The sequence below is a fragment of the Struthio camelus genome, chromosome 6 (assembly GCF_040807025.1).
Source record: "Struthio camelus isolate bStrCam1 chromosome 6, bStrCam1.hap1, whole genome shotgun sequence".
Classification (NCBI taxonomy): domain Eukaryota; kingdom Metazoa; phylum Chordata; class Aves; order Struthioniformes; family Struthionidae; genus Struthio; species Struthio camelus.
The window spans coordinates 44,875,766-44,898,308 of NC_090947.1; the positions used below are offsets into that span (position 1 = coordinate 44,875,766).

At 47.3% G+C, this 22,543-nt stretch overlaps 1 protein-coding gene across 9 annotated transcripts in view; it reads left to right on the forward strand.

Annotated features, from left to right (window-relative positions):
- FMNL2 (formin like 2) overlaps positions 1-22,543 on the forward strand; it is a 198,791-nt gene that overhangs the window by 167,043 nt on the left and 9,205 nt on the right. For 5 of the 9 annotated variants that reach the window (XM_068949400.1, XM_068949399.1, XM_068949398.1 and 2 more), the window contains exons 10-24: positions 202-276; positions 4,583-4,693; positions 7,131-7,280; positions 10,045-10,146; positions 11,105-11,420; positions 12,199-12,402; positions 14,723-14,743; positions 17,271-17,395; positions 18,108-18,310; positions 19,337-19,571; positions 20,454-20,522; positions 20,694-20,774; positions 21,002-21,131; positions 21,569-21,732; positions 22,338-22,439. In XM_068949400.1, coding sequence (XP_068805501.1) covers positions 202-276; positions 4,583-4,693; positions 7,131-7,280; positions 10,045-10,146; positions 11,105-11,420; positions 12,199-12,402; positions 14,723-14,743; positions 17,271-17,395; positions 18,108-18,310; positions 19,337-19,571; positions 20,454-20,522; positions 20,694-20,774; positions 21,002-21,131; positions 21,569-21,732; positions 22,338-22,439 — 2,088 coding nt within the window. The remainder of the gene's footprint in view (positions 1-201; positions 277-4,582; positions 4,694-7,130; positions 7,281-10,044; positions 10,147-11,104; positions 11,421-12,198; positions 12,403-14,722; positions 14,744-17,270; positions 17,396-18,107; positions 18,311-19,336; positions 19,572-20,453; positions 20,523-20,693; positions 20,775-21,001; positions 21,132-21,568; positions 21,733-22,337; positions 22,440-22,543) is intronic. The other 4 variants (XM_068949401.1, XM_068949404.1, XM_068949403.1 and 1 more) reach the window with 1 other exon arrangement.

The window sequence follows — 22,543 nt, forward strand, 5'->3', positions numbered from 1 at the left end:
CGCCTGCCCCTTTAGACTTGCAGGACAGGTGTTGGTCTGTGTTTCATCAGCTGGATTGGTCATGAGGAAGAATGTTTTTAACAAGAGAGGAAAGGTAGAGGGAGAGGTTTTGAGCAAGCAGATAAGCTGCTTTTTAGATGTTTTTAACAGTGTGCGTCTTGCAAACTCTATTTTAACAAACACATGGTGATTCTTTTGTAGGTTTGCGGGGAGAAACAACGCTTTGAGAAGCTAATGGAGCACTTCCGAAATGAAGACAACAATATTGACTTTATGGTGAGTGCTATTTTTTAGCAGCAGACTTTGGTTTGAGTGTTTACTGTGTCTGTCCCTGCTGTCCTACGCAGCAGTGAGCTGTATTTACCTCCTGACCCTTAGTCTAAAGTTACCACAATACAATTTTTTATATTCCAAACTACATAATATACCTTCTGTTTTTAGCTTCAGTTCAATTCAGTTATTTCAAGAAATGTCATATACTGTAGTGAAGGTAATTGGAAAGTACCGTTCTGGTACTCTGTGGCAGAATAGCAGTATCTGCAATATCAAGATGTATATTCTGTACATGTGCCAACATCCTCAAAAATCACAGACAAGGAAGTGTGGGGAAGACTCATTGCAGCTGTTGTCTGTTCTTATCTGTAGATAAATATAACAGTAGTTTTCAACACTTTTGGTTCCTCAATGTGCTTATGCATGGTTATTCACCAAATCCACTTCCCCTGGAGCACAAGCGAAAATAGAAACAGAGGAAGAGCCTAACTAGCACCCACAAATGCAAACACCAACTTGCACGTTGGAAACATGTGAAACATGGAGAATCATGACAGTAAGGATGAGCTAACTGGTTACATATTCGGTGTGAGATGTACTTCTGCATCCATTTCTTTAAAGGGTATGGCAAGTGAGTGGTAGGGTCAGTTAGAAGTCTGAAAAATTGAAGTCCTATTTTTACTTGCAAAACAAAGGTGCAGTACAGTCACTGCAGTCTCCCTTGCTCTGCTCATAGCCAGTGCCTCACATATGGCCCAATGCCATTGTGCAATGGAAGAAGAGCAGGTGGGTTCCCTGCCTGGGCACGCTGGCCTTTCTGTTAAGGCCTCTTTGTGTTAAAGACATCTTTTTGCCAGGAACTAAGAGTTAAAGCACCAGAGTGTGGTTTTCCTATTGGCTCTGGATGCTCCAATGCTGGTGACTTCCATCCATTATGGACCAGGGTCAGACTCGCACCCATGAAGCAGAGGCAGAATGAAATTCTGCTTAGGAACCATCCACCTCTCTAGAAATCTGTGCTCTTAAAAACGAATAGAACATGACTGCCAAGGAGGTGTGGTAAACAAGATAGGACGGCCTCTTTCTACTCTTAAAAACTACATATGTTACAATATCCCCTGCAATTTTACTAGAGCTAGCAAGCTGCTCTCAGTAACTCTGCGGCAGGTTGCAGTTGTTATTGTTCCTTGTTACTGCAGGCCCCGTAAGGATCGTTTTGCTAGTCACAGTATAGATTAAATACTCTCAGATGTACATATAGCTTAGACTGCAGCTTAGCAGACAGATTTGTCAGTCCTCGACACCCATCTCTTGGCCATTTTTCCTGTACTCTCAGGGAATGGTAATCGTATTTGGGGGGGGGGGGGGAGAGCAGCACAGCGTGATGCAATCGGGAAGCAAGGCAGTGGCAAGGGCATGCAGCCAGCCACTTTGCCATAAGCTGCAGCATTTGTCCACCCTTATTAAAGAAAAACATCATCTTTATTTGAGATACTAAATGATCTATTGTAAGGATGGAGTAGGGAATATGTGTGTGCATACATGCCCAGGGAGCTGTGAGACTGACATTCAGCGTCAATGTAGACAGCCTGTTTCATCTCCATGAAAGCTGCCCAGTCTTTTCAAGCCATAGGTTGAAGGCAGCAGTGAAATTGGCTTGAAAATAAACATTTTCAGGACTTGCCCAAACACTAATAAAACCTGCATCTTTGGGTTGCTTCCACCCACTAAGGGCCTGAATATATGACAAGTCTAAAGCTAGGAGAGAGAGTTCATGACAAATGATCTGGCAGATCTGCTCGTTCTATCACCATCTGGTCCTAACTAGATCCACATGCTGTTACAAACAAAATATGACAAATGCGCTGTAGGGGGTGCGGAGGGAAGGCTTGGCTCTGCGAGACGGGAAGCAGCACAAAGAGCTCTTGGCGGTTGGATCTCTGAGGTACCTGCCTGGTGGGAGCAGGTAGGTTTGTACCGTTTGCCAATGGTGCATTAAGGTGGCAGAAATCATTCATTTCTGCAGGATGGGATAAAACAGGTCCCAGAGCCAAAGCCCCGGGATGCAGTGTTAAAGCTTGAGTTATTCAAGTAGCTGTAATGACTGAACATAAACACAGAGACGGTCCTGCAGGACCGAGCTTTCCCTCTGCCCTAAATGGGAGCAGACAAGGATCATCCGTGATGTCCTGGCCGAAAGAGGCTGCCCTTAATTATGTGGGCACTGAGCTAAAGGGAGGAAAGAGCAACAAAAAGACGCAAGTATTTTAGAGAAGATTCCTGTTCCGTTGACTGACTTCATTTTAAAAGCCACTTTCTTACATTAATTTTCTTTGAGTTGTGTATGTAAGGATCTAAGAAAGGAAATGAGAATTTGGCCCTAATGTTGCAAGAACCAAAGCAAGTTTAACAAAGGCACTTTTGAAATCAGGGGATCTGGCTCTGGATTTTTCTCCTGTACAGCAGTGTTCAGCTGCCTGGTGTCATCACTAGGAAAAACTAGGGCTCGTGACAGCAACTGGAAAGGATCTTCTGTGATGTAAAGACTCAAAAACTGAAGTTAGCTTTCTAACTGTGCGAATAGGATTGTTGTAAGAAAGGGATACACCCTGAGAAGCGGGGATGAGACTTCAGTCCTCCTTTGGCCCCTCGATGAATCTTTAGACCTTCTTCCTTGCTCTCTTCCTTTGGGTTCTCCCCGCTTTCAGTCTTGCAACCTGGCATTAGTTAGGGTATAAGTAGTTTTGGAAACAGAACGGTTTTTCAGTCTTGCAACCTGGCATTAGTTAGGGTATAAGTAGTTTTGGAAACAGAACGGTTAAAGCTGTTTTAGAACCTACCCAGGAAGTATGTAGACGTAGATGTAAGTTTTGACCCCAGACCTTTGTTTAGCCACAACATTTGGGCTTGTGTCCATGTGGAATTGGAGGAGGTTGACTCTTGGATTCCTTGGTGCCTGCAAACCAGGCAGGACCTGGTTAGCTGAGGAGGGTTTCTTTGTGGATCAGCAGGCGATAGGAGCATAGAGCTAGAAGGAACAGGCTGGGGCACCCGCTCCAAACCCGTAGTCACAGGCAACCCTGCAACAGCGGCTCACCGCAGGGCCCCATAATGGATCGCAGGGAACCGGCACTTTCCTACAACAAACTGGTAAAGCAGAGAGTGGGTTACAGTTCTCTCTTCCCACAAAATGGCCCAGAGATTTGGAGCCTCCACGGGAGTCTTGTCCTGCCTGTAAAATCAGGTTACTTTGATTTTGTCTTCTCTCTGATTCATTTTAGAAATCTAGAAAGTATGCCAGTAAATACTGAGAGTTTGACATTATTTCTGCTGCAGTGTCTCTAGCAGGGCTTAGTTATGCCGTTGAAAACTCTGTAACCGTTGCATTGGCTGGCACAAGGTGTTATAGCTTCAAAAGACTATGCAAAGCCCCCTCTAAAAGCAGCTAAGAGAGTGACAAATGCAGTCACGTGTCGGTCCCTTGAACTAAAGGAGGACTGTGGGACTATCTGTGCGGAGCAGGATTTGGCCCTGTCTTGCACTAAAGAAAAAGCCCCCGGGTGCCTCGGCTGGTCGCTGGCGGCTGCAGCGGCCTCCTCCGCAGCACTGGGCCCCCACCGCGGCCAGGCAGCTCCGCGACTTGCTTTCTGGGGAGCCTTTCTCTTTCCTTCCCTGCATTTGGATTTGGCTGTATGCTCGTTCGTGTGACCTGGTCCCTTGTTCAGTTACCACACCACAGATTTGGAAATACGTTTCCTGCAAATAACAAAGCATCCTTTGTGAAAGTCCTGTTTTCTATGTTGAGGGTTCCAGTTACAAAATTAATCTCACTCTTAAAGGCCATTTCAGAAAATAGCATTGTTTTCTTGAAAGCTTGTACGCTTGCGTGATGACTAGCAGAGCAGACTGGCATGGAAAGCATGTTTTTTTCTGTGAACCAGCATATAATGAAGCAAAGGTGAACTCCGCAGACATTACTAAGCTTTTGGAATCCACGTTCCCCTTTAGCACCACAAACAAGTACCTCGTAAGCCTGAACCCAACACAAAGTTGAAAGAAAAGCTGCAGAAGAGCAAATCACAGTTTCCACTCAGAGTAAACATTATAAAATGTAATCATTAATAACATGTGCTGACATAAGGTCTGACCCAGCGAGGCCTGCTGGAGGGTGCCAGCTCTGGCCCCGGCGTCTCAGGCTGTCCAAAGCGTGCACCCCAGAGCCTTCCTCCACCTTGCTGGTGCGCCGTCAGCCTCGTCTTCTCAGAGCATCTGTTATTAAATGCTCACCCTGCGGTGGTTGTTCCCACAGGTGGCCTGCATGCAGTTCATCAACATCGTTGTCCACTCGGTGGAAGACATGAACTTCAGAGTCCATCTGCAATATGAATTTACAAAATTAGGCTTGGATGAGTATTTGGACGTGAGTATGACCTGCTTTTCTATCCCATAACAGTGTGGATTGTGGTCTCCCAAACGGATTAGCTGATTTGCAGTGTGGAAATCAGTTTGCGTGTGCATATTTGGGGCTCCGCTGTGGAAGCAGTGGGGCAGAGGGCTGCACACGGCACCTCTGCACTGCAAACGGCCACATCTGAGAAGTTTTGCTGTGCCCTGCAGAAACATCATTGTTGAGGGTAACCTTAAACATCAGAGCTCACTGTATTGTCCTTTCCTCCACTGGCCAGTATTACTGCTTTTGTGCTGGCTGCTTGCAGGAAGTCAGTGTAAAAGTCCCGTTCCAGTGTATTCGTCTAGTTAGGAGCTCTGATACCAGGGACTCTGCTGCAGAGAACTAGAAAAAACCCTGACTCATGGTTGTCTTTTTGCTATGCTTTTTAATCCGGATAGTGCAGCTAGTTAGCTGTGGTGTCAAGAGGAACAAAGCCGTTAGTTATTCACACAGTAACCTTGTACTGGCTTGTGCTGCGTGGAGCCTGGCCCCGAACCTCTACGCTCGCTGCGTCTCCGCTGGCAGGACTAGGCGCTGTCGCCAAAGGAAATAACGCTCAGACTCGGGAGAGGGCGGTGTGCTGAGCCCTCTTGCTGACTCTGCTGAGCCTCCTTTCGGGAATTGCTCCCTGTTCCTTTTTAAAAGTCTTTTTTCATCACGGTTTATGGTGTCAGGAATAAAGGCAGCGTGCCTGCCCACCCTCCTGGGCTGCTCAGCCAGCGTAGCCTTCGCCAGGACTCGAGGGCATTCGTGGCTTCAAGGGCTCAGACTTGCTTCCGACCTAGCGAGCAAGAGGCAGGTGCGTGCAGAGGCCCTGCCGAGGGCAGCGGGAGTCAGGCCAGGAGAAACAAGAAACAGCCAGTGAAAGAGTTAGACCAAACCTGTTAATACCTCCAACATCCACTGAAATCCACCAAAAGAGCTTTTGAGAGGGCAGAGCAGGGACATCTCATATTCTGTGCTAAAAACGTAGTGGCCTTGCTCGCTGACTTGGGATCGTGGTTTGGATTCCCCCCTGCAGCAAGGGAAAAAAAAATTAACCTTAACTAACTGGAAGGATGTTCTGGGAGCTAAGCTGGGTCTGGTGACCCAGAGAGTGGACCAATGGAGGCAAAGTCTTCTCCAGAAACAGTGACCTTGCCCGCCGCTGTACAGCCGTCTGTACCGAGAAGCGTGGGCCAGAGGCCTGAGCCGAACCCCGTGCTCTGAGCATCGTGCTGGCTCGGGGCCGGGCTCGGAGAGCGTTCGCGGCGCAGGGGCTGTGCACGTCACTGCTTCTTCAGTAATGAAATGCTGCGGAGCCCTACCAGTCTGCCCCCTGGAAAAAAATTCTTCTTTGAATTTTGCTTAGAGTATTTTCTCCTGACAGCTAGACATTTTCTGGCCTCCTGTGGGAAACACTCTCTTTAAAGAGAAAGCTTTTTTATTTTCCCCCTTTGTGTTTTTCTCTCGCTCCATTTTCTTGCCGTCAGGAGCGTATGCATGAAGACGCTACTTGTGCTGATTAGGGACTGATTTGTCTCTGCTGACTTCTCTGCTCAGTGGTTACCAAGAGAGATGGTTTTTGCTGCCTACAAGAAATACTTGTACGTAGCGGTACGAGCGCTGGCCGCTTGGGCTCGTGGGGTGGTGCAAGCACTGGAGCTCGTCTGAGAAGGCTGAGCTCCCGACCAGTCCAAACTGTGCTCAGAGGTTATCTTTTAAGATCAAGTGAGCTCGTTTTGAACATGGGAGGAATGGAAACTGCAGGAGAGTCTGCACAGGTGCGCGGAGCTGGCCGGGCTTTTGGGGACGGCCACGTGCCGGCTGCGCCCGCGGCCGGCAGGAAAAGCCAGCAGCTCCTGGCTGTTTCTGCACTTGCAAGTAGAAGTAGTGGCTTGGTAGGTCGAAGCCCTCAAACCTAAAATCTGGTTTGAGGTTTTCCCTGAAAACTAGTTTTGGCCTGGTCTGTGGTCGCAATGTCTCTGCTGTGCACGTGTGCCGGAGCTGCTGCACCGGTCGGCCTCGGCTGGCAGCCTGACCCCCTGGCCCATGCTGCTGCCGGGTTCGGGTTCGGGTTCGGGTTCGGGTTCGGGACCCCTCGCCCACCCTGGGCTCAGACTCGCTCTTGTGTCAGACATTGCCGGTGAACTGCAGGAGTCATATTCAAATAGCAAGCAAAGCCCTGCAGTAATAAAGGATAAGACGCTGCTTAATTGTACTTGAAAGCTCTGCATGTTTGGTCCTCTTTATAAATGAGTGTTTATCATTTATGACCCCTGCTAATGTGAAAACGCTAAACGTTTTTCCGGATGATGGAAGTGGCCTGAGCTCGCACCATTCTCCTACCCGCGTTCGCTGTGCACGATTTTGTTATTGCTGACCGCTGGCTGCGTTGAGTGACACTCTTCTCTTTTTGGATTTGCAGAAACTTAAGCACACAGAGAGTGACAAACTGCAGGTGCAAATTCAGGCCTATCTGGACAATGTTTTTGATGTGGGAGCTTTGCTTGAGGATGCTGAAACCAAGAACGCAGCCTTGGAAAGAGTTGAAGAACTGGAAGAAAATATTTCTCATGTTAGTACAAAACCGAAGTCACCTTTGTCTTTGAAGGCGTTCAGAGCCTGCTGTTTCGGCTTGCACATTAATGCTTTGGGATTGCCAGTTTCTTTCGAGATATGAAAGTACAGGCTTAGCCGGGGTAGAGCTTCTGGGGTGAGGAGTATTTGCTTAAAAGAAGCCTTTGGACTACTGTGCAGCAAGTGCCAAGAACTGTGCTTCTTTATGGGGGAATAACCAGGTTCTTGGCATATGAAGAAATTCTGGAAAACTCAGACAGGTAAATTTGCTGGGTGCTTTCTTTTTGGACCCCCATGTGCTGTCTCCTTGGCTGGGAAATTACAGTGCGTATTTTTATTTTTGAAAAATTCCACTTCTGTTTTTTTTTTTTAATTGCAGACATGCTTTTAAATTATCGGCAGTGGGCCTGGCTAGACGCTTCTCCTTTTTTGAATGTTGAGAGCGGACTAATGCCAAGTATTGATTTCATTGCAGTTCCTTCATTGTGACTGTGTGCTTTTATTAACATAGAGAAACCTCGCAAAGTTACAGTACGAACTATACTTTTGAACTTCATATTTGCATATTTTAGTTAATGGGTGCACCACTTGCTGCAATGTTTTTTTCTTAAGCTGTTTACTGACCAGATGAGAAAATGTCTTATCCTGTCCTTTTATTTACTCCTCTATCTGACACAGCCCCCAGGTTTTCCTGTATCTACTGTGGTAGAGGAAGATACAGGGATAGGATCGCTGGGACTCGATACGCAGTTTCTGTGTATGTCGAGGAACAGTTTGGTCTGTGCTGCCCGCCTAAGTGCTTTACATGGCCGTTCGTGTAGCACTCGCGTACCTCGGTAGCTTCAATTTATCCTTGGAAGGCCTTTGCGAGCTGGAAAGGATTATCCCCACCGTTATGCAGGTGGCCAGCGGACGCAAGGACACTTAGGTGATTAGTTACAGCTGGAAGCCAAGGCACGCTCTTCAAGCTTAAGTGTGAGATTAGCTCTCATTCTTAGCAGAAGGGCCACATCGCTGCTGTTAAAATGTTTGGGAAATGAGACTCACATGTAAAAAAAAGATCATGACATGCACAAGAAAAAAACTAATTAGGAGATGTAACCAGGAAACTACTGAAGAGACAGGCACAGAAATACGGTGACAGCGAAGGACCTGCATAAGAAAGCTACGTTCCCTGCTCTCCCCCGGCCGGGCGGCCTCCCCTCCACGTTCACGTAGTTCTCCTGGCGAGACCTCCACCTCAGGTCGACCGCTACCAGGGCGGTAGCTTTGTACGCTTGGAACTTATTGATTTAAATAGTTTCAGAGTTTTTGGTTTCAGCTGAATTGCGCTTCCAGATGGAATTACTTGGCGCGCTGCACCTCTGTAAAGAGTTATCTTATGAATTGGAAAAACTAATTTACATATAAATTGCAAATTCCTGGGCAATACAGTGCAAATAAATAGAGCAGATAAACATTCCATACCATAAAAGTACAGCTCTGTTCTGTGCTGCTCCCAGCGCTGCACCAAGTACGTGGAAAACAGAAACAGGCCGCTGAGGCATGGCCTGCTGCCTCTGGGAGCGTTTGAAATCCCCAAGCAGCGCGATGTGTCTGATGCCGAAAGAGATAATGCACTTTGCTCTCTTTCTTAAATCACATTACGAGGGTCCCAGAGGTAAGGGCTCAGGACCAAGGCCTGAAAAATCGCACTGTTCAGATAGTCGCGGTTTGCTTGCAGCTTTTCTGTGCCATACGTTCTTGGTGTCAGTTACTTTTGTCCAGAAAATATGACTCAGCTGTTTAAAATGAAAATAGTTTCCATATTTTAAAAAAATCATAAAAGGGTTGTTCTGTTGCCATTTCTATATGGCTTTCACTTAGAATAAGTATATTCTTAAAGGAATTCGCTATACAGTACAGTACAGTATGTGGTCCTTTGAGGTGCTCTTCTGCTAAGAAAAAGGATTTAGTAAAAATGGCAGAGTTTGCTTAATAGACCTACACCTTTTAGGTGTTCAGAAACTTAACGGTTTACTTCTGTGGCAAATTTTTAACTACTTACTTGTGATCTCCTGTTACATAGACTAGACTCGTCATTGACAGACTTTTCTGTCGTGTGTTGACAGAAATATTAATAATAGAATTGCAGAAGTTTTATCTCACAAACGTGCAGAAGGCAGCAACCAGGCCCACCTTGCCACCTCTGCAACCTCACCTGAGTCAGAGCGAGAGGTGTTGATGGGAAACGCCGACAAGAACAAAGCGTGGCTTTCAGATCGCACGCTGGTGGGGCTGGCAAAAAATAAAAATTGGAAAAAAAATCACAAGACTGTGGAAAAATAAACAGAAAATAAACTCTTTCCTTTATTCATTACTAGTTAAATGAGCCTCGTTGCGAGAGGTGATATTTATAGGTCTTGCTGCTTCAGCATCTGTTGACCTTGCAACAGTGCCATCATGGTATTCTGTGATTTTGGGGTTTTGAATCAGACTTAGGGTATATGCAAAATAATTGCATTTTAAGTGCTTTATTTTAGAGTGGACTCTTACTGGGACAGGTCCATAGCTGCATTTTGGCTGGGTTGCCCGCGCATCCTAGCTGAAAGATCACATTCACAATGACCAGAGCCTTCAGCAGGGCCACCCACTCCCAGGGACCGTTTGATGGAATATCAATAATTTACCACAATATCACTGTTCCAATAAGTGGTACTGATATTTTGGTTAAGAAAACTGTTATTATTCATTATATGATCTATTCCTCTTTTGAATGATAGTTATCTGAAAAACTCCAAGATACGGAGAACGAAGCTATGGCAAAGATTGTGGAACTGGAAAAACAACTTATGCAGAGAAACAAAGAACTGGATGTGATTCGGGTAAGTGCAATGGTATAATTCTGGCTGGATGTCACGTTTCAGGAGAGAGATCTCCAGTGCATTTTGTGTTTGGTAGAGAGTAAATGTTTTAAGTGAGCTGAGCTGTTTGTGTTAGATTTCAAGTAGAATTATTTGCGTATGCACTCAAAGACTGACGTTTAACTCTTTGAGTGTGCAAGCAAATCAGTGAACTAGATGGCTGCATCCTATCACTGAGGACTGTGATTATTCCTGTTTGGAGATTTGCACATGCAGTTGGCTGTGGAGGAGAGCTGGAGGGGGACTGGAGTCTTTTATAATTTGGCTGCACATAGCAGCAATAAGGAGCAAATGCCTTGTGTGGTACTGTGAAGCTCAGTCTGCTCCCCATACACAGTCCAGACTCCTTCCTTCTTGGTATACTATTTTAGTACAAAAAATTATTAACATAATATTAACTGACTTTAGCCTTGTCCCAAAGTATGGCTGCTTCTAGGGTTCCTTCTTCTGAATGTCTGTCCAGGATACTTGCAGGAACAGTCTCTCCCCCCAATGAGGAGCTCTGATCCTGCTCCTCTTTATGGACTAACATCTGCTCACAGGTAGAGCAGACAGCAAGACATCAGATAACCTGTGTTAAAAGTGAAAATCTAGTAACGTACGTATGTTATATATTAGCATAATGGCAGACATTATAAAGAAGTGATGATAAAAATTCTACATTCCCAGGTGTTCGTGCCCACAGATGAGATTACTCATAGGACTCATTACTGTACCCAGCCTTACTGCTAGCATGGAAAAAGTGCAAAATGAATTCTTCCTCACAAATGAAGATAAACGGTTTGCATCAAAACTCATTGTCTGATAATGAGTGGGCACATTGTGCAATCCAGTAGCAAGCTGTTCTTCTGTTTCTAGTATTGGTATTCTGTTTTTTTTGAATGCAAGTAAAAATTACTTGTTTCTGTGGCATTCTTAGGAAATCTACAAAGATGCAAATACCCAGGTTCACACGTTGAGAAAAATGGTCAAAGAAAAAGAGGAAGCCATCCAGCGACAGTCAACGCTGGAGAAAAAGATCCATGAACTGGAGAAGCAGGGGACCATTAAAATCCAGAAGAAAGGTGATGGGGACATCTCCATTCTTCCTGTGGCTCTGGCTTCTGGCATGTTGCCAGCAGGATCAGAAACCATGGCTGGCACATGTGTTGGAGCAGTTGCTGGAGCTGCATCTTCAGTACCGTTGCCACCACCTCCACCGCCATTACCAGCCTTAGCAGCAGCACCCGAGGCAGGTAAGGAGCGGAGCATTCATGTCTCTGTCCTGAGACGTGAGCCGCCTGGGAGCTGATGGCAGTGTTCATTGTGCCTGGGGTCAGTCACACTGGCCTTAAGCTGACAAAAACACCATGGAAGGTCTAAATGAGACCGCAGGTCATGGCAGCCTAGAGCAGCCGAGGATGCTGAGGCTCCCTGGCTTTGTTTGCACTCCCAGTATTTAGGTGGCTCCCAGGATTGTCTGAGACATTTCCTAGTGCTTCGGTTGGCTGAAAAAGTATTGGCTTCTTTCATGAGAGTAGTTTCCTGCTGGATTAGCACACTGAAGTAGTTTGGTGAAGGGTCCAACAAATGCTTGAGCCAGTATCATGGTGGAGAAGAGAAGGCATAGCCAGGAACAAGGAGGATGGTGGGATGGCCATGGCAGCCCGCTTAAGCTGCCATCAGATTGCAGCCGTAGTTATTACACAGCTGTGTGATGAGTCTGGGATGGTTCATGGATCCAGTTTTGCAGCCACGAGTGGGATGTGAACCCAGACGCAGGAAACGGAGCTGTTTCTGTGGATGCCGATGGAGCGTGCTGCACAGGAGGGCAGAGCAGCCGAGTGCCCTGCAGCTGGCTGGCTTAAATCAGTGCAGTTCTCTCAGAGGTGGTGAGCTCACTCCAGCATAAGTCATCTGGGGATCCCTTCACCCTGAGAGCCTGCTGGTCCCCACCATGAGTTGTCTTGTGGCTGCTTGTGATGTTTTCGTTGATGTTCCCTGGTAATACCTCTTCTCTCCTTCGTTTCATAGTACAAAATGGTCCTTTGACGGCGCCGATGCCACCTCCGCCCCCACCTCCACCGCCACCTCCACCGCCACCACCACCGCCTCCTCTCCCAGGTCCAGCTCTGGAGACAGCTCCCGCAGCTCCGCTGCCACCACCGCCCCCACCGTCGGCACCCCCCTTGCCGGGAACCGCCTCTCCCACTGTGGTTTTCAACTCAGGACTTGCAGGTAAAATGGCACGTGCATCGCACCAGCACAGTGCAGATGGGTTGCAAAAGGAAGCAAAGGCAAGGTGAGGACACCTTGTCTGGAGGGGACAGCATACCAAAATGTGACTCTTTTTTACATTTAGTCACCTAAGTAATACCCATTATCTCTTATACATAGAGGAAATTAAAAAACAAAAGAGCATTTATCAAATAAATGATTTTGGTTTGGTCTGCAAGAGGTGGCCTCTTCAGTGAAACTGAAACTTCTTCCAGTAATCTGTTTCTCACATGATCATTTATGGCTTTAAACGAAAGAAAAAGTGGTTTGGAAAACCCCTGAAGTTTCACGGTTTTGATTTCTTTTGAGAACATGATGAAGAAATATCTAGGCGCAAAGAATGGCAAACTTCTTGTTATAATTTTCTGGAGGAAAAAAAATTTCCTTAACAGCCTTAATCATACTTTTAGGCACTCTTTGACACAGACCAAGTACCTCAGGCAGCAAGTGAGTGTTAATTGGTATCACACCCCTTGTCCCTCAGGACATCTCAAGAGCACATCATCATCTCAGAAAGAGAGACTGAGGAGCTCTGATCAACAGCTTTTTTGGGAAAACTGGTTAAGTATTCCAGCCGTCAGAGGTTAAGTTTCCTTTGACCGAGAAAAGCATCATGGAACTAGTGGTGACAGGGTGCATTTAAAAAAAAGGACCAAAAGCCCAGGGAGCTGAGGTTACAGGTTATTCTCTCTCTGACAGGTTCTGAAAAATAGCCGCTGGTCCCGAGGTGCCTGGGGTGTAGTGTTCATTTGGCAGCACGTCTTCTGGGAGAGCAGATCAGAAGGCTCACAAATATACGTTTCCTTTCACCTTTGATTTGCTTCAGCTGGTCCAGTATTCAGCCTTTCTCCTGTGCTGCTGAAGGAGTAGGCTGGCCTGGGAGGGATCCTGTCGCAGGGATGGGATTGCAGTGTTGGCCAGTTTTCCTGGAGGACCTCCGCTCTGCCTCTTTTCTTTTTTAATCTGTAGCCATTGGCTTGATTTTGGCATTAGATGCCTGGAAAGCTAGCGTGCAGCCGGCCTGCTCCATCTCTGTATCAATATACAGAGATGATCCCTGCCAATTGGTATTGTTCCACCAGAGATGGTCTTTCTCCAGTTGGTACTGCTTCCTTTGAGTTCAGTGTGCTTTACAGGAATAGGCATCATGCTACCGAGTGGCCCGGTCAAATCCAGTCTTTCCCCTGAGCCGAGCTCCTTAGTGAAAGGAGGAAGCAATACTGAGGCCCTCTGAAGTTCTCCGGTGTGTGGTGCCACTTCCTGCTGCGTTGTTGGGAGGTTGTCATCACAATGATTTGAAACGTTCTGGTTTCTGCTGCCAGGTTCAAATGCTGCAGGAGATGTTGGAGCTGAACGTGTCACACTGCAGACAGTTAAAAACCCCGCGCAGCGGCTGGAGGGTTCCCAGAGAGTTGTTTAGAGGTGCTTTTCATGGGAAGAAGCAAAGTCAAGGACAGGTGGCATGTTTGGTGTGGCTGTGGTGGTGTCCATAGAGCTGCCCAGGCCACGAACATTTGCCCCTGCTGTGGCAGGGAACATACAATTTCTTTTGGCTGCTTCCCCTGCCATTCCCATGGAAAATCTCTGCAGGGGAGAGTTACCCAAAGTGAATGCTGTTGCCTCCCCTCACATCTTTGTTCATACACGTTTCACTGAATTTGTGATCCCCCTAATGTGTTGATTATCCTGTTGTCTGTCACAGAGCGAGGTAATAGTCTCTGTTCTTTTGAGTACAGTGGCAAGAAATCTCAATTTACCTTGGGGTAAATCACCCAGAGAAGCACGGGGTTCTGCAGCAAGCTACTGGGACACTGTGCTGGCATAACATCCTTGCATTCTGGGGGACGAGGGTAGCGGAGCAAGCTGTCCTGGGCTGGCCCAGTGCAGCCTGCTGGGACGCAGGCGCTGGGCTAGGATGGCTGCACAGAGACCGGTGGTCGTTGCTGGTGGCCGAGGCACGGGCTGGGGCTTTTGCGGAGGCCGACTTGGAGATGTCTGCCAAAGGGACCTCTTTGCACCTATGGCAAGGGAGAGCTGAGCTCAGCTGAGGTCCTAGTTTAGATACTTGGGTGAACTCCTGAAGCCGGGAGGGATGGTCCTTTGCTCTTAAATGGGTTAGAAAATGAAGGGAAAGTGGAAGTGCCTTTTCGTGATAAAACGCCTGCGTAGAAGGCACTGGCAGGCATCCTCTGGGATCAGGCTGGAATCAGTGCAGTCATGACTTTTGCTGCTCTAACCATCACTAACATTTTTTTCTTTGTTCTTTCTGCTTCCTGGTAAGACGGGCCGATCAAGCTCTTCTGTAGGTTCCTTCTTGCTAAGTATTTAATTCCTTGCCCACATTTCCTGCTCTGTCCTTGTGTGCTGTGACCTTCTGTGTTTGCGCGGGGACTGCTGTTAATTTGCCAAGAGCGTTGGTGGGCGGCCAGAGAAGCTGCGGCAGCGGGGTCGTTGGGAAGAGCGGATGCACGCGCTACTCCATAGCTTTGTGCATGCTGCCGACCGGGGGATTTGGCACCAGTAAGGCCCTGATTCAGCAAAGCAGTTCAGCAAGTAATTCAGATGCACTGTTTCTTTTTAGCCATTCTGAAGCCATGCTCTTAAAATCACACAAAATTGGGTGTTTCTGAGCAGCTGGAGGTGCCCTCCACGCTGCAGTGCTGAGCCGCAGCGGTGTCTGCCCCGCGCAGACGCTGTCCTCAGGGGCTGGTCACCAGCCGTGGCCATGCGCTCTCCGTGTTGCCGTCTGCCCCACCGAGACGTCGCTGTGCTCACGGTTGCCCTGTCCCTGTTACAGGGAATGGGATTTTTGCAATATTTGGATTTGTTACTGCGGGAACTGGGCGCGTGATTAGGAAGTTACCTTCCTTTTCTCTCCTTAAATAATGCAGGAATAGTAAATAAGCTATTGTAATGTATGCATTAGTTGAAAATTTTTTTCATGGGTGTTTGCACCTTGGAAAAAAACTATTTCTTTTCTTATGTTAAGAATTATTTTGAAGTAACCACATTAACAAAACAGAGAGTGAACCTGTGGTTAGTTTCGATTCACAGAAATTGGTCACCTGTGTGTGTGTTTCCCAGCTGGATGAATGTAATTCTCAAAATACACAGAGCTTCCAGTTTAATAGTGTGTGTGTTCCCTGTTACTCACTTACAGTTCTTTGTTTCAAACAAATGCTCTTGCCAGTAATTTATTCTTTAGAAGGTCCCTGCAAAGTGAGCACGAGCCCGAAAGGCACATGAACACACAAGTGAATTCTTGGTTTAAAAGTTGAATGACAAAGTAAGAGAAGTGTTTGCCCAGCTCCCATGCACAAGAAGGGAGTGTTCCCTGCAATGGATGGGCTCTACCCCGGAAAAACAGTGCATACAAAATCATCAGGGGAAAGTTAAATGATTATTTGCTTAAGTGCTTTGCAACCTGGGAAACGGGCCGTCTTCTGAACTTAGGGAAAAAATCTAGCGTCCGTACATAGCATCAAACAATTAGCAGGGTGCCTTCTGCTACAAGAGGGGATAGGCAGGAAGCAGGACCTCTTTCTTGGAGCAGACAGTAATTGAAATGTCAGATGCAACCCACCCTCAGCTGTGGGAAAACGTGCCCCGGCAGCGCAGTGAGCCGGGGCCGAGCGGCCAGGCTGGGCCGTGCGGGGTTCGAGCCGCTCCCGAGGCGGGGAGGAGGAGTGGGGCTCTCCCCTGCATGCGGTTTGCAGGTTAAATGGCAATTTTTTTCCAGCACTGGAGAAGGAAAAAACAGAGTTTCTGTTTCTTGATTGCAGCCTGGAGAGAAGTAGTTTATTTTTAAAACGATTTTGGAGTAACTACATTAATTGATCACGTTAATGAGCATCCCAGTTTTGTAGCAACTGACTTTATGTTTGCATTCACGTGCAAAGAAGTGACAACTGACTTACAGAAATTATTCATATAGCTCCTAGATCAGTTAGAAACAGGAAGAGAGAAGTGTCATTTTCCTTGCTCCAACCTTAGCCTGTTGCTCTCTTTCCTGATTAATGAGGATAATCAGTCCTCGTCTTCTGGAGCTTCTCTGTGTAAGCTATTAAAAGCCTTAATGGTTCTGCACAACCCCGGAAGATTAAACCCATTCTTTCAAGTGTGTTAAAGCAAAAGTGTGCTGAAAGCCACCCCGCTTTGCATTAAAAGACCAACTTGGGCCTCGTGTGAAGCATTGCCCCGTAGCAGCAGGCGGCGGGCAGGGGCTGCTCCCGTGTACCGGAGCCTGTGGGAGGGGGATTGCTGTTCTTCTCATCACCTCTCCTGGGCTGAATTTTTGCCAGACTGCCAGCAACACATCCCTCCCTCGCTGCCGTCTAACGCACAGGTGCCGTCAGCGGCGGCCCGGCCGTTGCCGAAGGCGGCGGTGCCGTGCCGGAGCGCCCTGCCCGGCCTGCCGGCACCCGCACCCGGCAGCGCCATCTGCAACCAGCAGCACGGAGCGAAATTCGACCGTTTCTTCCATTTTCTGTAGTGTTTAAAAATAGCCTGGGCTTTTAAACCGGCCCAGACAACATGTGGTAGTAAAGTAATAACACATTTCCTTTTGTGAAGTTTTCACAGCTTCTGGCTTTCAGTCCCGTTCTGTGAATGCTGGGCCTGAAGCAGCTCAGCAGTTGGATAAAAACCCCTCTCTGCTCTTTGCCTGTCAAGGCAGCGCAATCTTTGCAGGCTTTTCAGAGCGCTAATTTAGCTCTGGCCAGTTCTTCCTCCAGTGCTGAAATGCCAAATAGAACGACTGCGTTCTGGGCGCACCGGGTGTTTTTCAGTTATTGAGGAATTTGTCATTTCCTTTCCTCTGATGTCTTTAGCTGTGAAAATCAAGAAGCCGATCAAGACCAAGTTCCGCATGCCTGTGTTTAACTGGGTCGCCCTCAAGCCCAACCAGATCAATGGGACAGTCTTCAACGAAATCGATGACGAGAGGATCCTGGAGGTACGAGTGCCTCTTGCTGGGTTTTGCTCCCACTTCTGTGCGTAACATACGCAGATGGAGGTCTTTGCAGCAAGAGCTTGCAGCAATTGCTTTGGCAGCCAGTGCACGCGGTCGCCTCTGGTGCCCGGTGGGAGGTGTACGGCCAGCCTAAGTCATTGTAGTGCCTGGGGTGAGAGTTAACTGGACCATAGCCAATAGCACTTGATTATGAAGTGTGCGTACATACTGTGTGCATTTCTTTAAAACCAGTCAGCCAAGATGAGGGAGATTCATTTTTCCTGGTCTAACGCTGCGAGTCCTGTCTAAAGGATTTGGGCTTTTGTGGGTGGCTGCGTGCCAGGGAAGGGAGCCTGGCGAAGCAGCACGGAGGAGAGCTGCATACTCGGGCGTTGCCTGGTCCCTGTGCCGTGGAGATGCACGTGGCTGGATAAAGCCTGAGTGATAGCGTGAATATCTCCCTGAGTCTTGCAACGTGTATGGGCTTGGTTTCCTGTTACAAACTTGGGAGCTCGTGTTTATTGCACGCTGCAATCCCTGCTTGCAGCGCTCGGCTGCTGTGGCAGCGGTGCCGCGCGCTCGCGGCCGGGCTGCGTTCGTGTCGCACGGCCGATACCCGGCCAGCAAGGCTCCGTCTGGAGCTCGGCTTGAGTGTCGGGCAGCTCGGGTTTTAACGCTTCTTGTGGGAGGGTGCATCGTTTTCTTCTCTTCTTAGGATTTAAATGTGGATGAATTTGAAGAAATATTCAAAACAAAAGCCCAAGGTCCAGCCATTGATCTTACTTCCAGCAAGCAAAAGATAACTCAGAAAGGGTCGAACAAAGTCACGTTACTGGATGCAAACAGAGCCAAAAATCTTGCCATTACTTTAAGAAAAGCTGGAAAGACAGCAGATGAAATATGCAAAGCTATTCACGTGTAAGTAAAACACTTGTCAGCAACTAAATCATATTTAAGATTTACTCTGCTTTTTGGTAAGTGGAATGGTTTTGAATTGGCAGTTGATATAAACGTTTTTACAGTTGGAAAAAAACCAAGATTAAGGATGGAACCATTCTGAGTTCCCACAAATCAGATTCCCTTGTACTAAAATATGTTGACTTGCAGTTTTATGTCACTGTATCACTATATAGGCTAAACAAATTAGCACGTCTTTTGTTAGAGCAGCTAATTCATGTTTATCCACAGTGTGCCATTGCGTACTGCATCTGTGAGTCTATTTATACAGTGCTTTCTGTTATAACGAACACTTAAAAGCAATGATATCAGTAATAGGCAGCTATTTTAATTTGCCACAGAAAGTACATGTTCAATCCAAGTGCACTGGAAGTGTTTTGCGTAGAATTAGGTTTATGTAATGACCCCACGGTGCCAGACCCAAATGTGATGCAGGTGTACACGCGGTACACAACATTTCTCCACTACGCAAATGCAGTGCGAGGTTTTGCTGCTTCACATCCTGCTGGTTGGGTTTCAGCTGCTTTAATCTTTAGGACCTGGTGACACGGTTCATCACCTGCCTGCTCCAGCGGTTCCCAGGACAGCACACACATGTACCTGCTTGGTAGGGCTCATCCTGAATGAATCCAGGAAGCAGTTAGTACCTGTGGCCATGACCAACATCTGTCATTTCTCAGCAGATGGATATCTTAAAAATTTGGATTTTAAGACAAACATTCCATTTAGCCTGATGAGAAGGGTGACCCAAACCTGCTGTCAGATTGCACGTCCAGCCACTGGGGTTACAGGGCTCTGACCGAATTAAATAAAGCTACGGTTTGCTCCTCCCTGCTCCCTGTCTCATTCAGCCAGGAACAAGCTGCAGGCAGCAGCTCTGTCCCTGGCATCATCAGGCAGCGGTGCCTTCTGCTTGGTCCTTTACTTGTCCATCATTTAGTGTAGAGCCTTGTCATAACAAGGCTTTTCTGGTTTGCTGTCCCTTAGGTTTGACCTGAAAACGTTGCCAGTGGATTTTGTTGAATGCCTGATGCGGTTCCTGCCTACCGAGAATGAAGTGAAAGTGCTGCGGCTCTACGAGCGGGAGAGGAAGCCCATCGAGAACCTCTCTGATGAAGACCGCTTCATGATGCAGTTCAGCAAGATCGAGAGGCTGATGCAGAAGATGACCATCATGGCGTTTATAGGCAACTTTGCAGAAAGTATCCAGATGCTGACCCCTGTGAGTGAGAGACAACCCCTCGAGGCAGCTCGACAGTGCATTAGATGTGGTGGGATTAGGGCTTTCCAGGTGTTTGGCCTCCTCACGAGATCTGCAGTCTGCATTGCAGCCCAGCTTGCGTGGAGCAGGCTGGAGCCTTGCAGGACACCATGCAGTGATGTGGTGCCGTCAGTGAAGTTGTTACGGAGATAGATAGACTGAGAAACAATTAACACCAAAGAAAAAAAGGTCTTCAACCTGTTTTTCCATATTCGTACTCTAGCTGGGCAGATTGCCCTAAATCATGGTAAAGGCCTCACTATGTATGACAAAGATGTTGCGAGTTATCCCAAATAATCCTGATCTCTTATACAAGAGATTTGCTGGTGGCATCTCTATGAGTTAAGTGGCTGATTTCCAAAGCTGGCATACCGCTCTGTGCCTGCAATGTGTGTGCCCCTGGGGATTCAGATATCACAGGTGGGGCTTGTATGGCAGGTTGTACCTCCGAGTGTTCCATATCGTCCTACTTCTTTACCCTCGTACCAGTTTAAAAATCGTTTAAATGAAAATCTAGTTGTTTGTACCGTCAGAGAAAATAATATCATTTGTGCTGTTCTCTGGGCTTTTTGAAGTGTGTCCCGTTTAGTCTGATCCATCTTTCACAGTCATAACGATTGAAATGTAAATACAGTGTTACTCAACCGCATCTGAGTGTGGTAAATCTGCACTGCAGATGAATTATTTGAAATCTTGACATGTCAGGGCAGGATAACATTGGTGCCAGGGACCACTGAATAGACCAGAAAGCAGAGCTGTTTTCAGAACGTCAGCGTTCAGAACTTAATTTTACAATTGGGTTTGACATGCATTAACCAAACCTCTTCCTCTGTTTACCTGTAGCAACTTCACGCAATAATAGCTGCATCTGTCTCAATAAAGTCATCCCAAAAGCTTAAGAAAATACTGGAGGTAGGTCTGATTTTAGTTACATTGCGTAGCTTTGCTGCATCACCAGTTCATCCCCTTATGTGTAGTGAAACTGTGCCTGGGTGCTTGCATGTCAACTTTCCTTTCAGGGGTTTCTAAAGTGTCACACATTTGTACTGAAAATTAATGCCCTGCTCTGTTTCATTCTGGCAGATCATCTTGGCTCTGGGTAACTATATGAATAGCAGTAAACGAGGAGCTGTGTATGGATTTAAGCTGCAGAGTTTAGATCTGGTGAGTGAGGGGGGTGCCGTTCGGTGCTCGGAGGCCCCGCGTGTGCTGCAGCTCTGCCAGGGCCGTGGGGCTGTGCACGCACCCTTGCCTCGGCAGCTGCGAGAGCGGCCCTGCAGCCGTCCCTCTCAGGCAGAGGAACCCCAGGCAACGCCAAGGACCAGCTCAGTCCCTTTGTCTGGAGCCTGCTGTGCCCTAACCCAGCAATCTCGTTGCCTTTTTTTCCCCAGCTCTTGGAAACAAAGTCGACAGACCGAAAACAAACGCTGTTGCACTATATTTCTAATGTTGTCAAAGAGAAGTACCAGCACGTGTCCCTCTTTTACAATGAGCTTCATTACGTAGAGAAGGCTGCCGCAGGTACCGTAACCAGTGTTGTATCAGTGTTATAGCCTTGATACATCTGTTAGGTCCTGATGTGCTTTGTCACCACAATCATCCTAAAAATAAAGACAGATGGTTTAAATATGGGTAGCAATTAGGCCTGCAATGAGGCCGGTTTAGGAAAAGAGACTGAATTCTTTGTGTCAGAAGGTTGCCAGGAATACTGCAGGGTTGGGGGGTCCTTCCGGGCACTGGGCTGTTACAGAGGTGACTCTCCTGTACTTCTGTCCTGGTGTGGCAGTGTCGATGGTGCTGGCAGGGGACCACAGCACATGTGCAGTGCGAGGGACTTTACAGCGCACCGGATGTGCACTGTGGGACACGGTGCTGCGGCTGGGGGCATTTCTCAGTGAGGAGTTAACTGTTCATACTGGGGCTTCAGGAAGGATGCGGTTTTTTTATTTATCTTATAGTGTCTTTGGAAAATGTCCTCTTGGATGTGAAGGAGCTGCAGAGAGGCCTAGACCTGACAAAGCGAGAATACACCATGCATGACCACAACACAATGCTGAAGGAATTCATTCAGAACAATGAAGGAAAGCTAAAGAAACTGCAGGATGATGCAAAAATAGCCCAGGTGTTTTTTTTATTCTCTGTATTTGGCAAGGGGATTTTAACAACAAAGAAAAGAAACTCTGTACACAGAGGCTGCTTTCTGCTAAAGGTGATGTAGGCTTCGGAGGGCTGTGGGTTGGACAAGCAGCTAGAGGATCTTGGGGTTCTCTTCTGTTTTGACTTAAAAGTATAAAATATTCCATTACTTGTGGGTTGAGATTTGTTGGTCTGACGTGGTACAGAAAGACTCTGTTCCTTAGTGTTACCCCTCACACATACCGATCACCCTGTGTCCTCTTCGCAGTGAGACCGAGTGCGGGCACATTTGCTTAAGCTAGTATTTTCCTAGCATTTGTTCCTCTAGCTTCAGGTTTGTCTCCCTTCTGTGAGCCTGGGGATAACCCCACAGATGCGCTCCTCGGACAAGCGTTTGGACCTGGCTCCTTGATACAAACCGTCAGGCTCCCTTTTGGAGGCAGGCTTCTGTCCCCAGCGAATTACGAGGTGGTGGCACGTCACTGCAAAGCATCTGCTTTTATATGCACAGCAGGGAGGGGAAGGTGCAAAAATTTTGCATATTTGTTCCTGAGTCCTGTATGTGTAACAGTACATATGTGTTTTTTGTAGGATGCCTTTGATGATGCTGTGAAATACTTTGGGGAGAATCCCAAGACAACACCCCCCTCAGTGTTTTTCCCAGTGTTTGTACGATTTGTGAAAGCCTACAAGGTAAACACAGACCTCCTCCTCTTCTCTTGCCTTTTGAGCATGGTTAGGTACCAAATGTGGATCAGGGTTTGCTACAAAACAGCTGATGACTCCCTCTGGCTTTG